This window comes from Delphinus delphis, chromosome 19 (assembly GCF_949987515.2).
Source record: "Delphinus delphis chromosome 19, mDelDel1.2, whole genome shotgun sequence".
Taxonomy (NCBI): Eukaryota; Metazoa; Chordata; class Mammalia; order Artiodactyla; family Delphinidae; genus Delphinus; species Delphinus delphis.
The window spans coordinates 20521445-20538723 of record NC_082701.1 but is presented as its reverse complement, the minus strand read 5'-3'; the positions used below and the strand labels follow the sequence as shown (position 1 = coordinate 20538723).

General features: G+C 42.5%; 1 protein-coding gene, 1 long non-coding RNA gene and 1 pseudogene across 4 annotated transcripts in view; 1 reads left to right on the top strand and 2 right to left on the bottom strand.

Annotated features, from left to right (window-relative positions):
- The window catches only part of LOC132414730 (keratin, type I cytoskeletal 12-like), a 55657-nt gene that overhangs the window by 10715 nt on the left and 27663 nt on the right, over positions 1-17279 (bottom strand). Inside the window, exons 1-8 of one of the 3 annotated variants that reach the window (XM_059997546.2) lie at positions 6795-7325; positions 6323-6405; positions 5206-5362; positions 4095-4256; positions 3868-3993; positions 3507-3727; positions 2780-2850; positions 1842-2304 (exon numbers count right to left, since the gene is read on the bottom strand). In XM_059997546.2, the coding sequence (XP_059853529.1) occupies positions 2207-2304; positions 2780-2850; positions 3507-3727; positions 3868-3993; positions 4095-4256; positions 5206-5362; positions 6323-6405; positions 6795-7325 (1449 nt within the window). In that variant the 3' untranslated portion in view covers positions 1842-2206. Of the gene's footprint in view, positions 1-1841; positions 2305-2779; positions 2851-3506; positions 3728-3867; positions 3994-4094; positions 4257-5205; positions 5363-6322; positions 6406-6794; positions 7326-17279 lie in introns of those variants that run through there. The other 2 variants (XM_059997548.2, XM_059997547.1) reach the window with 2 other exon arrangements.
- On the top strand, positions 3790-8180 carry LOC132414733 (uncharacterized). Its single transcript, XR_009517019.1, has 3 exons — positions 3790-3921; positions 5523-5648; positions 8018-8180. It is a non-coding gene; the product is annotated as an uncharacterized lncRNA (long non-coding RNA).
- Positions 13151-14237, bottom strand: LOC132414874 (ribonuclease P protein subunit p30 pseudogene; annotated as a pseudogene).

Sequence of the window (17279 nt, the reverse complement as noted above, 5' to 3'; positions counted from 1 at the left end):
GGTTACCACAAGGAGTGGTTACTTTATCTTTTTATTTCATTGAGGTATAATTGACATATACCATTATATTAGTAGTGTTGGGTATACAACGTAATGATTTAATATTTGTATGCATTGGGAAATGGTCACCACAATGAGTCTAGGTAACAGCCATCCATAGATGGTTACTTTAAAGCCATGGGATTAGATGAGGCCGCCTAGGGAGCGAGTGTAGAGAGAGAAGACAATAGGATTAAGTCAACATTTAGAAGTCACAAAGAAGAGTCTGAGAAAAAGCTTCCAGTGAGGTGATGCCTTTGGGAGACCAGTAGAGAAAATATTCCCAAAAGAAGGGAAGGCTGAGAAACTAGGATAATAGCTAAGAAATGACCACCGACTTTACACATGTGCAAAATTCCTTTCTCCTTGGAGTTTCACACAATTCAGATGTAAGGAAAACAGAGGCAGTTTAAAGCAGTAACTATTTGCAGCCACTTTTGAGTACCAGGAAGTGGCATCATTTATTACTTGGGGGCTGTGGAGCTTGTGCGGGAAAAGACCTTGATAATCTCTTTAGGTCTGAAAGGTAAGGTTCTCCTAGCATCAGTTCTGGAAGGTGAGGTCTAGACAGAGAGCTGAATTGCCGTGCATAATAAAGTAAGATGAATGGAGCATCTGAGATCACTAGCAAATTTAAAAAGAAGTGTGACTTCAGAAAGCTGCATACGGAAGCAAGTCAGCTGAAAATGACATAATAATCTTCTGTGGGCTTTTGCACCCAGTGCTGGAATGCCTCCAGGTTTGCCTGACTCTCTCCTCTCCATTCTGCTCCTTCGACGCTCCTTGCTCATCAGTTCCCCTGGTTTCTCCAAAACATTTTGGTTACACACAGTAAATAATAATAGGACACAAATATTGAGTACTTCTAAGTGCCAGGGACCGTTCCTACTGTTTTACATATGTTACCTCACTTAAGCTTCACAAACTCACCCCACTTTAAAGATCAGGAAACAGAAGCAGGCAAGAGGTTGAGTTACTTGCTATTAAGTATTAGGGTCAGAATTTGAACCCAGTCTGGCTTCAGAGATCAGGCTCTTAATTGTTAAATCTTGCTTTCGTTTTCCTTTTAGGGTTTTGAATTTGGCAACCCAGATTGAACCACAGTCTACTCAGGCTTAGACTTTGGCCACCTTCTGCCCCAACCCAGAACATGACATCTGTTATCGACTTGTGGGTCTACCCCACCCCAATAGAAACCCCACCCTGGGCCTTGCTGGTGCCCAATAGGAGGAAGGCCGTCAAAGCAGTGTTTGTTTACGCCCCTGTGTCCTTTCTTATGTGCTTCCTCTGTTCCCTTTCTCCCTTCTCTGCCTGGTTGGTTTCTGTATGAAGCATTTGGTTGCCTCCTCACAAATTTTTCTTCCTCCAAGCGTCCTTTGAACTTCCATCCGCCCTATCTCACTGCATCACTGTTCCCAGTAGATGTCTATCTCTGCCCTCAATTGGGAACTCCTCCAGGCAAGGACCATATCTTTATTCACCTTCGAGGCTTGAGTTGGGCACACTATGGGAGTTCATTAGTGTTTCTTGATTGAATGAAAGAAAGTGCTAGGAAAAGAACAGGACAAATGTTATCCCGTGTAGTGCACAGTACAATTTTTTTTTGTAACCTTGATGGGCTGATGTAAAAAGGAAAGAACTTCTAAAAGAATCTTCTTAACTTAATCTCCCACTTCAACATCTTTATCTCAGTGTTTATCTAATACTAATAATTAGTATTTCACAAACCTCTCTCTATGCCCTTGACACTATTGTTGGAGTCAAGGAGGTACACACTTCACATTATTACCATTCATCTTTTATTAAGATTAACTTTTTAAAAACATGCTACTTGATCAAAGTCCGGTGATTAAAAATCTGTTCCAGGTCACTAGAAGAAAGTTTATTAAAAGACTACTCTAGGTCCAGGAAGAGGTAAGGCAATTTTGATTTGTTATAAAGACCAACATTTCCACAACTATTTGTAATTAAATTTTGTTTCAGAAGGCCAAAAGAGGCTCAAAGTGAATAGGGAATCCAAAGAAAATCAAACAAACAGAAATCGAGATTGAATGCTTTTGTGACCAGTATCATCTAGAGCAGTATCATCTTGCTCTAAAAGGAATAATTTCTACTTGTAAATTTCTTGTTCCTAAGGAAACAATCATGGGGCAGATCTTGTGAAATTTTATATTATTTCTTCAATTTCCTGAACTTGGGAGGAGACCACCTCACCATTCACCACTTCCTGCACAATTGTCTTGATTTTTCGGGCTCTGGTAGGGTCTAAAGATAAAAATGGAACAAAGAGGGCAAAAGTTAGTGTTTCAAATACTCATCTAAAATTGGTTGTTTAACTTAAGCTTCTAAATTAGGTATTGACTGATACAGTCCATCAAATTTCAACTTTCAAAAGTGACTTTTGCATTCTAAAGGAAATGCATTTTATTTAATAAAATGTATTCAGTGTTGTGCACAAATGAAAATATTTTTCTACTTAAAATTTAAAAAGTGTTTATGGTTCTCATAATACTTTGTAGATTTTTTTTTCCTTCCTGAGCTTGCCAAAAGTTTTACCACAGAACAGACTACTCAGTTTTCTGCAGGAATGCATAAATATTTTTTCTTTGCTCTGAATACAAATATACTTTAAGTTTAAATTAGTTAATAACACTGCAATATTCAATGAGATCTTACAGTTTTGGTCATTAACAGATGTGATTCTGACTTATTCCAAGTGCTTCTTAGGGAATCTGCCTACCTTTGGAGGAATCAGTTGACGGTGCTTGAGAGTTGGAGGCTGTCACAGAGGAACTTTCATCCAAACAGTCACTGTAAAGAAAACAAGGGAGTTGATATCACATGATGCTTTCTGGAATGAGAGGGAATAAGGAATTTGCTATTTGAGCTTAAAAAATGACCAACTGGAGAAAGTATTATACATTTCTTGATTAAGAATGATGGAACGATGCACCCTGAGAGTAATCAGCTGGTGCAGTGCACCTTTGCTTTCCAACCCTGCCTAAAATGGGCTCTTAAAGTGAAGCAAACTGGCCACTAATGGAAGATCTGGTTTCCTGATTTACAGTCCTGAATTCTTCCCACTAGTCCGGGCTGTTATTACTTTTGGAAAGTTCGCTACAGTAGGTCTGAGGTGATTGCGTGGCTGTGATTTGATGTCATTCTCAGCATCGGGGCATTAACATCAGAACTCAGACGGTTGATTTTTCTAATACTCATCTGCAGTATGCCTCTGTCTGCGATGCCATTGTCCATCCCAGCATTTTATTAACTTTTATCAGGGAAGATAACGGGTGACAACACTTTGCACAATGTAGAGCATTTAACAAATCTAAGGCATGTCTTTACTAGATGTGTTATTTTCTGTCAACTAAAGAACCCTTCCCACTTCTATTGCCCCCAGACTGCATCAGTGTCCACGGGCCGTCAGCCATTGAGGTTATTTTCAGCCTCAGTTATCTATTCACCTTTGGGCTTCTCCGTCCAGCAGGCGGCGGTAGGTCTCGATCTCCAGCTCCAGATGGGCCTTGATGTTCAGCAACAGCTGGTAGTCGGCGCTCTGGCGCTCGGCGTCACCGCGCACTTGCAGCAGCTGCTCCTCCACGTTGCCGATGAGCTGCCGCACCTGGGACAGCTGGCTGTAGTAGTCGCCCTCGGTTTCGGCCAGCGAGTCGTCCAGGGATTTCTTCTGCACGGGGGAGGGAAATGGCACAGACGTAACAATGGAGGGGACCGAAATGCGGAAGGCAGCCAATGGCCTTACTAATTTGGATGCAACATTTCCTTTGCAAGGCGAAAGGAAGCCGCGTCTTTTGGCGCGCGCCGTACCGTGGCGAGCTGGGACTGGAGCTCGATCTCCAGGGTTTGAAGCACGCGCCGCAGGTCGGTGACCACGCTCTTGCTGGACTGAAGCTCCTCGGTGTTGCTGCTGATCTCCTTCCTGAGCTCGGCGCTCTGCCACAGCAAAGAGGGGGGAGGGGACGTGAGCCAGCCCTGCGCCTCTCCCCGGTCTTTAATGCAAGTGTATCAACGCCTTTTGTCTTTGTTAGTGGTACCTTTTCAATGAACCAGGCTTCCGCATCCTCCCGATTCTGCTGGGCTACGGCTTCATACTGCCCCCGCATGTCGTTAAGGAGGCTCGTGAGGTCCACTCCGGGGGCAGCGTCCATTTCTACGCTGACCTCGCCTGGGCCGCCGGCCCGGAAGCTTTGGAGCTCCTGGGGACAGCGAGTGAGAGAGAGGGGCACAGGGGCCCATTGTCACTTTCGTGGGCCTCTTCCTCCACTAAACATAGTTGGTATAAAGACAAACCTATCAATATAATATATTCAAACATTTTTAACCTAAAATTCGTATTTTTATTCTGATTTTGAAAGAACTTAAGACACTTTCACGGGCCCCTAAACTCACCACGGGTCCTGGGTGCCGTGCCTACCATGCCTGATGGATGAGTTGGCCCCGCTTCTTGGGGCTCCACAACCTTTACAAGAAGGGAAGGCCTGGTGGAAAGGTACCCGGGGTTTTCAACTACAGCTGCCAAACCGAGGGCTGCAGACGGTCCCTGGGCTTGCCCACTGTTTGTACCATAGTCATTGCTTTACAGTGGAAAGCTTTTTAGGAGCCTAGTGCCAGGGTCATGCATGATTACTTATATACATTGCGATATATCAGAGTTCCATGTGTGTATTACACTGGGTATAATTCATTTCTCTAACATATATAACAGTCTGTATTATTGGTAGACTTTTATTTTTGAACTTTAAAAATACTATATCTTTTTCTTGATAAGTATCTCCTTTTATTTTCTATGACTAAAAGATTAATTCTTCAATCCTTCCAGAGCGTTTTTCACTAGATAGTGCAAAGTCAGCCTTTTAACATTTTTTCCCCAGCTAATGAATAAAAATACTATATTTTAAGAAATCACTAAATCAGGACAATTAAAATTCTGATTGTCCTTACCAAATGATGAAAATGACAAAAAGTGCCTCTCACGTGTTAAACTTTAACAGAAACCACCACCACAACTTCAAAACAAATGGTCATCTTAACAGGGGGATAGTGTATCATGCATATCTCTTCTAACTCCAGGTTTATAAATTTGAAATTGTAATTTTTGAGTCTGGTAGAAAAAAGCAGCTTAGAGAACTGTGCTTTCTGGCTCACCTCTTCGTGATTCTTCTTCCGGTAGACCAGCTCCTCATTCAGGGTCTCGATCTGCATCTCCAGGTCGGCTCTGGCCAGGGTCATCTCGTCCAGCACCTTGCGCAGACCGTTGATGTCAGCCTCCACGTTCTGGCACAGGGCCAGCTCATTTTCGTATCTGAAAACCAAGTGCAAAACAGTCCAGGGAATCAACACACCCATTTGAATAAGTCCCCTGCGATCTTCAGGGCTGTTTTGCATATAAATTTAGCAGCATTGTAATGCATGAGACTGTTTTTGCTTTTCTAACTTTTTCTTTTCCTTTTTTTAAATGACAGGTTGCTACTCAGTGGGAGAGAAGTGAAAAAATTAGGAAGTGATACTTTTCTACCAGCGATGAACCGCAGTAGCACCGCATCCCAGGCTACCTCTTCCCGTCTGGCTGGCTGCCTTGGCTATGAACAGTAAGTAGCAGCCCCTCTCTAGGTGGAGTTTCTGATGGAATCCTAAAAGCGGTTGAAAATTAGATAATAATTAGTCATCTTGCTTAACCTTTATTCATGGTTTAATTTAAAAACAGTGATACTTCTTTAGTGACTCGTACTAAGGTTCAGGATCATCACCACTGCAACATCCTGTGAGGAAATTTTGCAGAGCAAAAAGGACGTTAGTATTCTCTCCTTATGTCTGACGGTGGTGTATGGGAAAGGAGGAGGCAATATAAAAATAAATGCCTGGTTAATGCTTTAGTTGTATGTGTCATCGGGAAAAAGGTCACTTCATTTAGCGCCCAGGCAAAAACATTATTCATTCATTTGGATGCATGGAAGACTGAGGTTTAGGACTCTGGTGGAATTATCATGTCGCAACATGAGTCAATAACAAATGTCGAATATGAAAATCCGTAGCCTTGGGTTTAAGTACTTTACAACTAAGGACGTGTAATGTGAGTTGTGTTTGAATCTCGTTACTTTCTGATAGAATGCCCAATGTGAATTTACCAAAACATTAAATGCATGGAGCATGTGAACTGCAGAAGGTTGGAAATATTTGCCGTCAATGAAGGCAGGAAAATAGAGAAAAAGAAGAGATCCTGGGGCCTGTCAACCATCATCAGTCTTTCTTTTATTCTACTCACTTCATTCTGAAGTCTTCGGCAGCCAGTCTCGCATTGTCGATCTGCAAGAGCAGCTGGGCGTTTGCAGTGCTCTCAGAAATGATCTGGCCAAACAGGGGAAGACACACAAAGTGAGGTCGTACAAGACAGTGTTCTGCAAATATATCTTTGACAGGAAAATTTTAGGTGATGTTATAATGCTATTTTATTAAGGGTTTAAGGCAGTTAACTTTTAAAAGAAAATATGTATAGAGAATATTATTTAAAAATTAAGAAACATACATTTCCCCCAGAAAGGGTAGTGTAAAAAACAATCACTTTATGGTAAATGATAAAATGAAACTAAATATCTTAAGATGAGAAATTATTCCAAATACAGTTGAATGGAAAGATATCTAAGTTTTAGGTGATTTATGACTGTAAAATATTGAAATAGCAAAAAAGAAAAGTAAAACATAATTCCCAAAGCCCCTCTAAAAAGCCATTTTGTTACCTTATTCCTGAGGTCTTCAATCAACAGTTGATATTTACTATAATCATTCGGTGGGTCTCCAGATCCTCGTATTTCGTACCATTCTCGAATTTTGTTTTCAAGGTCAGCGTTAGCCTCTTCTAGAGCTCGAACCTTATCCAGGTAGGAAGCCAATCTGTCATTAAGATTTTGCATAGTTTCCTTTTCTGATCCAGAAAGAAGGCCTCCATCGTTGCCAGAGAGAATCCCTAGAGAGCCCCCTCCTGGGCTTCCCCCAAATCCAATCCCCAGGCTCCCAAAGCCACCTCCCCTGCCTCCTCCATAACCAGCGCCCAGTCCTCCTGCAAAGGAACTTCCAGAGCCACCACCAAAGCCGGAAGCAAACATGGAAGCAGCTGTAAAGCCTCCCCCATAGCTGCCTCCAAAGCCAAAGGCACTTCCCCCATAGCTGCTTCCAATGCTTGAGGCAGAAATGCCCCTGGCTCTGCCCAGTGTCACACTTTGGGAGGACAGCCACTGGGGCATCCCAGAGGTGTGCGCGGAGAGTGACATGGTGCTTCTCGAGAGACCCACAGCCAGGGATGGTGCAGTGTCAGCAAGACAGGAAGGCTAACCTTTTATAGGTCACCGAATGGGTGTTGCCGTTGAAAAGTTCACTCTCTCCATTCAAAATATGTCTCCCCTCCCCCCAACCTTTTTTGGCCAGCTCAACAAGAAAATGGTTTACGCACATTGACAATTCATTGGTATAGAACTAATTGAATAATTGTTCCCATTACATATTTGTGATAGAAAGAAGAAATCTGGGTGGAGTACAGATAGGTTGTCATAAGGAATTTTTCGTCTCCGAATTATTCCATTGCTTGTATTCTCAGCACTGCCCAGTGTCTTATGCACAGTAGGAAAGCAAAGAGTGACTGCTGAATGGATAAAGTAATGAATATTTCTTTCTAAGTCTTAAGCTTCTTAAAGTTCACTCATATTTCCTACCTGTTTCCTTTCGAAAACTCAGTATAAACCATCTGATCATGATGTAGTGTATCTTCTGGCAGAATATCGTTTCAGAAACTGTTGTGAAACGCACTGGTGGAAGGTGGGGAACAAACACATTTTCCAGATTGATACCGGAATTTAAATTTTCAAAGATTTGAAAGTCTTGTCATTAGGTTGTTGCATGGTTTCTCTTTTTCTTTTTTTTTTTCTGCGGTACGCGGGTCTCACTGTTGTGGCCTCTCCCGTTGCAGAGCGCAGGCTCCGGACGCGCAGGCTCAGCGGCCATGGCTCACGGGCCCAGCCGCTCCGGGCACGCGGCATCCTCCCGGACCGGGGCACGAACCCGTGTCCCCTGCATCGGCAGGCGGACTCTCAACCACTGCGCCACCAGGGAAGCCCGGTTTCTCTTTTTCTGATTCAGAAAGAAGACCTCTTAAACATTGAAAAATGCTATTTTTGAGTAGACTATGATGGTATTTCCAGCAGGTCTTCCTTTACATGAAGTTTGACCTTCCTAGTAAACTCCATGAAATCAGGAGCCTTGTCTGGTAGTTCATTACTCTACCGCCAACTTTGCTAGTGTATCAAAAAACAATTGATCTTTTTGTTTATGGAAATTGTATCAGTGCTCGTATCCTCAACCCCTTAATCCCCAAATATCCAGATATTATCTGCTCTGACTCCAGACTCCCTGAAGGTGAGGTTCTTCAATTCTGTGGATAGTCCTGTGAACTGCTAGAGCCAGCTGTGCCCACTGGTGATTTGGGGGCAAATGCAGAGAGGTTGCACTTGAAGCCCATGTCAGACCTCTAGAGTATCAGTTCTGGCAAATGGGAGGATCTTGTGACCCTTTTTTTTTTTTATCACTTTCCTAGGAACAGGAATGATGAACTCAGAGTGAAATCCAACTACAACTTCCTTTTACCTTTTCATAGAAGGGAGATAGGCCAAGGGACATATTTTCTCCTAACTTATACACTTCACAAAGAGCAAGCAAGTGGGATGTCTAAATAAAGGGGTTTTTAAGCAAGAAATTTGCAGAATTTACATATTCTCATTCACAATAGATATAGAGAGGAAGCAGCCATCCAATGCAGGCTCAGCTTGAAGAGAAGGGCCATGATCCATCCATTTGTTCCATTCCTTGAGAGAATGGAAACTTGTTAAGTGGAAATGCCAGGGGCCCCAGCATTATACGGATTCCTTTAAACTATCACCGGCGTTACAAGCGTTTTTTTCTGATCTTGTCCTTGTTTGAATCATTAGTAGTTATTGTGTACTTAATATGTTCTAGACATTGGGCAGTTGAACTACAGACATTATTTTTAACCTTTGTGGCAACTTCTTAAAGTGAATATTTTTATCCCGTTTTACAGAAGAGCAATCGGAGGGTGAGGATGTTAAGTGACTTATTCAAGGCTACACAGCCAGGAGATGGCCAAGATAGGATCTGGGTCTGCAGTGCCTTCTATACACAACACAACCCTGCTGCTTACAGTGAAAACAAAAAGGACAGAGGGTCGCTCTGACCCCCAAATCATGAGACTGGGTTTCTGCCCTGCACATCAACCAGGAGTTTTAGCTCTTTCCTTTTCAAAAAAGCTTTCTCTTTGAATTTCATTTCTCAGTGTACAGCCTGAGACCCGGTGATCTACTCTTCATGGTTTATCAGAAATGGCATCACAAATGAAATCTTGGGAACCTATAGGCAAATGTGTTTTTAGTTATACTTTTTGACATGTAACCACATCTCCAGAGATCTTATGAAGTACTCGTTAAACTTGCACTTCCCACCCAGCAACTTGACATTATGGGTGTAAATTATTAGTCACTCACAAGTAGCAACCCCCTGAGACAGGGTGAACCCATTTTATTGCCCTAGAAATGAAAACAGACTATTACTTGCTTACAGAGTCAGAAGGAATGTGCCAAATTCAGAATTGTAACTTCGTGATATCACATAATACGGGAATATGATTAACTTGAATTTTTGAACTTGGAATCAATTTAGTGCTGAAATGTATACTTTCCAACTCTAATGCTTCCATGTAAATTTTAAATAATCTTGTTCAATATCTATACATTATGTTTACACATTATACCTTCGTGTTTCTATACATATATATTATCCTAGACTGTAGGCTTCTCAGGCAAGGGCTATGTCTACTTCATTTTTTATCCTGAGTCTTAGCCTAGTATTTGGCTAAACTTCATTCTTGCACGCTTAGAGTTACTTCACTTGAAAGGACTTAATCCTTAATGTATTTGAATGTGTCATTTAAAATTCATTTCATTTGAAAATGACTTTGCTCTAATTTACTGGTATGCTTTGACCAAGATTTATTCTGAATCCAATTATGAATGGGGAGCAACTTCAGAAGTTGAAAAGAGAAATATTCCTTCTTTAGTGGCTTCTTTTTGTGGGGGGAGGGAAGGCTAAGCTAAATAATTAAGCCTCTATTTTAGAGTTTTTGGAAGTGAAAGTAAATTCCTTTGACAGCTGTAAAAATACAGGAAGGTGGGAATGTATAAAATGGGCTTGTTGGCAAAATGATTACGTAAGTTGAGGCACAGAGGAATACGACTACAACTTGGGTGACTGTTCAAAAGAATTACATCTTCCATTTCTGTAGGGTTTAGAGAATATTCAAAATGAGGATTATTATTTATATGGCATTTGTAAATCTCTAGATTTTTATTAAGTAAAACATGTGCTCATCTTCTCATGTCAGATTGGTTAGTTTCCTGGTCTTCGTTTGCAGGATTTTCCTCCTGAGTTCTGTCTCTTAAAGACAGACCTTTCACTGGAATTTCCTGGCGGTCCAGTGATTAGGACTAGGTGCTTTCACTGCTGGGGCCGGGTTCAATCCCTGGTTGGGGAACTAAGATCCTGCAAGCTGCCAGGTGCGGCAAAAAAACCTTCCACTCTGTGCAATTTACTGATTGCTTGGTAGATGATATCTTTCTTTTTTGCTTTGAATAACATTTTAAGATCCTGTGACTGAATGAAAGAATATTGAGTTACTGACTTTTATGCTGTGCTTTTTTTTTTTTTTGGTGTACGCGGGCATCTCACTGTTGTGGCCTCTCCCGTTGCGGAGCACAGGCTCCGGACGCGCAGGCTCAGCGGCCATGGCTCACGGGCCCAACCACTCCGCAGCATGTGGGATCTTCCCGGAACGGGGCACGAACCCGTGTCCTCTGCATCAGCAGGCGGACTCTCAACCACTGCGCCACCAGGGAAGCCCTGAAGTGGGTCTCTTTTAGACTGCATATATATGGGTCTTGTTTTTGTATCCATTCAGTGAGCCTGTGTCTTTTGGTTGGAGCATTTAATCCATTCCCATTTAAGGTAATTATCGATACGTATGTTCCTATTACCATTTTCCTAATTGTTATGGGGGTTTTTTTGTACGTCCTTTTCTTCTCTTGTGTTTCCCACTTAGAGAAGTTCCTTTAGCATTTGTTGTAGAGCTGGTTTTGTTGGTGTTGAATTCTCTTAGCTTTTGCTTGTCTACAAAGCTTTTGATTTCTCCGTCGAAACTGAATGAGATCCTTCCCGGGTAGAGTAACCTTGGCTGTAGGTTCTTCCCTTTCATCTCTTTAAGTATACTGTGCCACCCCCTTCTGGCTCATAGAGTTTCTGCTGAGAAATCAGCTGTTAACCTTATGGGAGTTCCCTTGTATATTATTTGTCATTTTCCCCTCATTGCTTTCTATAATTTTTGTCTATAATTTTTGCCAATTTGATTACTTTGTGTCTCGGCGTGTTTCTCCTTGGGTTTATCCCGTATGGGACTCTCTGTGCTTCATGGACTTTCCCATGATAGGGGTGTTTTCGACTATAATCTCTTCAAATATTTTCTCAGGTCCTTTCTCTCTCTCTTCTCCTTCTGGGACCCCTATAAATGCAAATGTTGTTGTGTTTCATGTTGTCCCAGAGGTCTCTTAGGCTGTCTTCATTTCTTTTCATTCTTTTTTCTTTATTCTGTTCCACAGCAGTGAATTCCACCATTCTGTCTTCCAGGTCACTTATCCGTTCTTCTGCCTCAGTTATTCTGCTATTGATTCCTTCTAGTGTATTTTTCATTTCAGTTATTGTATTGTTCATGTCTGTTTGTTTGTTATTTAATTCTTCTAGGTCTTCGTTAAACATTTCTTGCATCTTCTCTATCTTTGCCTCCATTCTTTTTCCAAGGTCCTGGATCATCTTCACTATCATTATTCTGAATTCTTTTTCTGGAAGGTTACCTATCTCCACTTTAGTTGTTTTTTGGGGGTTTTATCTTGTTCCTTCATCTGGTACATAGCCCTCTGCCTTTTCATCTTGTCTATCTTTCTGTCAATGTGGTTTTTGTTCCACAGGCTGCAGGATTGTAGTTCTTCTTGCTTCTGCTGTCTGCCCTCTGGTGGATGTGGCTATCTAAGAGGCTTGTGCAAGTTTCCTGATGGGAGGGACTGGTGGTGGGTAGAGCTGGCTTTTACTCTGGTTAGCAGAGCTCAGTAAAGCTTTAACCCCCTTGTCTGCTGATGGTTGGGGCTGGGTTCCCTCCCTGTTGGTTGTTTGACCTGAGGCGACTCAACACTGGAGCCTACCCGGGCTCCTTGGTGGGGATAATGGCAGACTCTGGGAGGGCTCACGCCAAGGAGTACTTCCCAGAACTTCTGCTGCCAGTGTCCTTGTCCTCTTGGTGAGACACAGCCACCCCCCACCTCTGCGGGAGACCCTCCAACACCAGCAGGTAGGCCTGGTTCAGTCCTATGGGGTCACTGCTCCTTCCGCTGGGTCCCGACGCACACACTACTTTGTGTGTGCCCTCCAAGAGTGGAGTCTCTGTTTCCCCCAGTCCTGTCGAAGTCCTGCAGTTAAATCCCGCTAGCCTTCAAAGTCTAATTCTCTAGGAATTCCTCCTCCCATTGCTGTACCCCTGGGTTGGGAAGCCTGACGTGGGGCTCAGAGCCTTCACTCCAGTGGGTGGACTTCTGTGGTATAAGCGTTCTCCAGTTTGTGAGTCACCCACCCGGCAGTTATGAGATTTGATTCTATTGTGATTATGCTCCTCCTACCATCTCATTGTGGCTTCTCCTCTGTCTCTGGCTGTGGGGTATCCTCCTTGGTGAGTTCCAGTGTCTTCCTGTCGATGACTACTCGGCAGTTAGTTGTGATTCCGGTGCTCTCGCAAGAGGGAGTGAGAGCACGTCCTTCTACTTCGCCATCTTAATCTCTCAGGTTTTGTTATTTTAATGGCTTAAATATAAGACTGCTTTTACAGACCACTGATATCTAAGTGAAAATAGTGAATCATAAGGAGGTTCCTATTCTGTTGTGGCTGATGGGTTCTCAGATGGCAGAAGGGAGTGCTGACAGAGAAGGGGGACTCGTTTCAGTCCTCACACTTGGCTTTCTTGCAGGCTGGAAGAGAATCATCATCTACTTCTTTTATTTATTTATTTATTATTATTATTTTTTTCATCATCTACTTCTGATGTCCGAGACTTCTTCACCGTGAAAATAATTCCAAAAGCAGTTTTTCTAGCTTCTCCCTCCATGCAGAAGCACCGCTTGGCAGTTGGTGGACACTGCAGCCTTGGTGTCACTTTCCAACAGCCCAAACAACAACTGTACGTTTGCCACATCGTATGGGCCTCTTATTTCTAAAGGCCTTTCAGCAGCACTAGATATAATTACATTCTTTCCTTTGCAGACCTGCATCAAATTGAGGGCGTTGGAAACTGTGTACCTTCTCATTGTGGAGTCTTTGACAGGGGGGCTATAGACAAGTTCAAAGCCCACACCTCACTCAATTGCCACTTTAATAGGGGGTCTTTTGAAGTAAAATGGTAGCTTCTGTGTTACAGTTATGCAGACTAAATCCACATCTAAATGTGTACAAGCAATATGAAAAAGGTTTTCTGTCTTCAAAAAACTGCAACGGTATCGTACAGCCGGACTCTTGAAGAAGTTGCTCTCAAAACATTGCAGTGGGGCTTCCCTGGTGGCGCAGTGGTTGAGAGTCCGCCTGCCGATGCTAGGGGACATGGGTTCGTGCCCCGGTCCGGGAAGATCCCACATGCCGTGGAGTGGCTGGGCCCGTGAGCTATGGCCGCTGAGCCTGCGTGTCCGGAGCCTGTGCTCCGCAACGGGAGAGGCCACAACAGTGAGAGGCCCACGTACCACCAAAAAAAACAAAACAAAAACAAAAACAAAAACATTGCAGTGAGATGGATCTGAAATGATAATTGTCAGTCTAGTTAAAATCTTAATCGGTTTTGATTTTCCCTGTACAATTAGCAAAGTTGTAAAGAGTTCAGAAACAGCTACTGGTTTTTCAATTTCCTGTTTCGTTTCCTTAAATTCAACAACATGATTGATGGCAACAACTGAATAGCCCAGGTGAGCGGCATTCTCCACGAGCCCAGCGCCTTCAGGTTGGAACCCTCCCACAGGTCCAAATCCGCAAACGCCGCCATGCCTACAGAGCTTAATGTTGAATCAGACATTTCAGAAAGACAACATTTCTAACTTTGAAAGAAGCCATGGTACTCTGACTGATTTAACTCTTAGTTGAAATTTATGTTTATTTTTTAACTTTTATTTATTTATTTATTTATGGCTGCATTGGGTCCTTGTTGCTGCGTGTGGGCTTTCTCTAGTTGTGGCGAGCAGGGCCTACCCTTTGTTGCAGTGTGCCAGCTTTTCATTGTGGTGGTTTCTCTTGTTGTGGAGCATGGGCTCTAGGCATGCGGGGTTCAGTAGTTGTGGCTCGCGGGTTCTAGAGTGCAGGCTCAGTAGCTGCGGCACACGGACTTAGTTGCTCCGTGGCATGTGGGATCTTGCCGGAGCAGGGCTTGATCCTGTGTCCCCTGCATTGGCAGGTGGATTCTTAACCACTGCACCACCAGGGAAACCCACGTTTTATTTTTATTTTTGATGGAGACTTGAGCAAGAAAAAGGAATAGAAAGAAGCGAAATGGTTGAAAAATGAAGTGAATGAAATGACCTGGCATTAGTTAGCCCTGGGAAGTGTATAGTGAGAGGAAAATCAGTTGATCATCACTTTATTTCTGTAAATAGTGAGAGTGTCTTGTCATAAGGGCTCCCCTGGGACAGGAAGTTGTTTCTCTCTTGCTTCAAAGTGGCAAGCAGGGCTGTGTGTCCTTCATTCAGAACTTCTTGAGAATCTATTACGATAGGTCTGATGCTGTGAAAGACAATGGGGCTCAGAGATGAACAAGACACTCCATGATGCCAAGGAGGCTGTAGCCTAGTTGGAGAAGCTGATTAATGTCAGTAATTATAAATCAGTCAGTGTAAGTGTTAATGAAAAGTTCAGGATATAGAAGAGAGATTCCCAAGTACAACTGGATGAAAGGTAGTTATTAGATGTTATCTGGTGGTGGCCACATGCCAGTGCAGTGCCCAACCAGCCAGGCAACCCAAAGGGACGTGGGGGACAGCCAGTGCATCCTGAGAATGCAGTAATGAGTGACTTGTGGGCAAGTCACATACTGTAAAGCTGAGAAATAATTCACTTATTCCACAAATATTTATTCAGTACCTACTACGAGTGTGACATTGTTCTAGGTCATAAGGATACTTCAGCGAGCAAAACAGACACAAATTTCTGTTTATGGAGCCTCATTCTAGCTAGAATTGTATCTAGAGGGATTGTATTGTATCAATCAATTGTATTGATACATCCAATTGTATCATTGCATCTAGAGGGATATAGACAAGAGCCATATAAGTAAATTGTAAGATAATGTGATATAATTCTACTAGGAAGGGACTGGGGGTCTCGGGTTGTATAAGAATCCTGTATCATCTTACACAATAGGAATTTGGGTCTCTAATATCTTAAGTTGCATAATCAAGAAATAGCAGTACAAGCATGTTCTTTAGAAATGTACAGGTTAATACCAGAAATAGTTAAATGATTTTGGAGAGGAAGATTCAGGAGTGGGGAGGCCAGGGACTGCTATTGTTTAGTATGAGTCTTGTAGGATATTTGATGTTCTACACATTCATTCATTCATTCACTCACTCATTCATTCATTCATTTATCCACAATATTTATAAATACTTTAAGTGTGTGCCAGACCTTGTTGTAGGCACTGGGGATACAGCAGTAAGCACCCCCCCAAAAAAAACAGAAAAAAAACCCCTAAATTTCTGCCCTCATGGAAATTAAATTCACAGGAGGGGGCCAGAGGTGAAGAGAGCATCTCAGAGGATGATCCATGCTATGGAGACAAATGAAGGGGCCTGGATTTAGGGTTGGTGTTAGGGACGGTGAATTTGTGTATAGAGTAATTAGGACTGGCTTCACTGGAAGTGATAGTTGAATGGGGTGAGGGACCTTCCAAGGGCAAAGGTCCAGAGGTGTGAGAGTGGGTGGAGCAGCAGGTGACCCAGAGCTGGTGCTGAAGGATGGAAGGGAGAGTGGTAGGAAAGGAGGTCAGAGGTAAATGGCGATGCAGTGTAGACAGCTTTGTCTTGCAAAGACTCTGGCTTTTACTCTGTGTAATATGGGAAGCCATTGAACTTTGTAGAGTGATCCCCTATATAGTTAAAAAGAGATTTATAGACTACACATTATAAATACTGATTTTATTTTTTCCCAATTCTTTTCTTTATTGAATTATATTTGATTTACAACGTTGTGTTAATTTCTGCTGTACAGCAAAGTGATTCAGTTATACATTCTTTTTTTAAATATTCTTTTCCATTATGGTTTATCATAGGATATTGAATATAGTTCCCTGTGCTATACAGTAGGACCTTGTTGTTTATCCATTCTGTATATAATAGCTTACATCTGCTAACCCCAACCTCCCACTCCATCCCTCCCCCAACCATCTCCCCCTTGATAAATATTGACTTTAAATTAACAGAATAGATAATATACTACCTTTTCAAATGTATATTTTTCTTTATAATCATTATTTGAGAGGAGGAAAGTAGTATCAGTGGTAACAGACACACCCAGTTTTGAATGCAAAGAAATTAAATAAAAGCTAAAGAACAAATTAGTAATGATTCAGAGTGAGACCCTTAACATCTCCCAAATGGGGTCAGGAGCTTAGACTCTGGAAACCCAGGCAGAGCCTGAGCAACTGGAATTTCTTTTCATTCATGCATCCACCCAGTCCATCTATCCTTCCATCTACCCCTCTGGTCACTAGAAATTACGAGACTTAGTGTCATCCAGGTACAAATATGAGTAAGCCTCTTCTCCCCTCGGGGATTCACAGCCTAGGCAGAGAGGCTAGCTTAGGGCTCACAGGTGGATGTACATGGAAGCACCTGGCGAAAGTGGAAAATAGGTGGGGCATGGAACACACAACAGTATATTGTGCAACAGATGCCATCTGGCAGAGACGGTATTCTCATGACAACAGAGTGGTACTTGGTACTGGAGCAACTTTCACATTTCCTAGAAAAATGCCTTTCGAGGCTATTCACAGCCTTTGCCTTTATTCCATGATCACCAAACAATTTTCTGATATCTA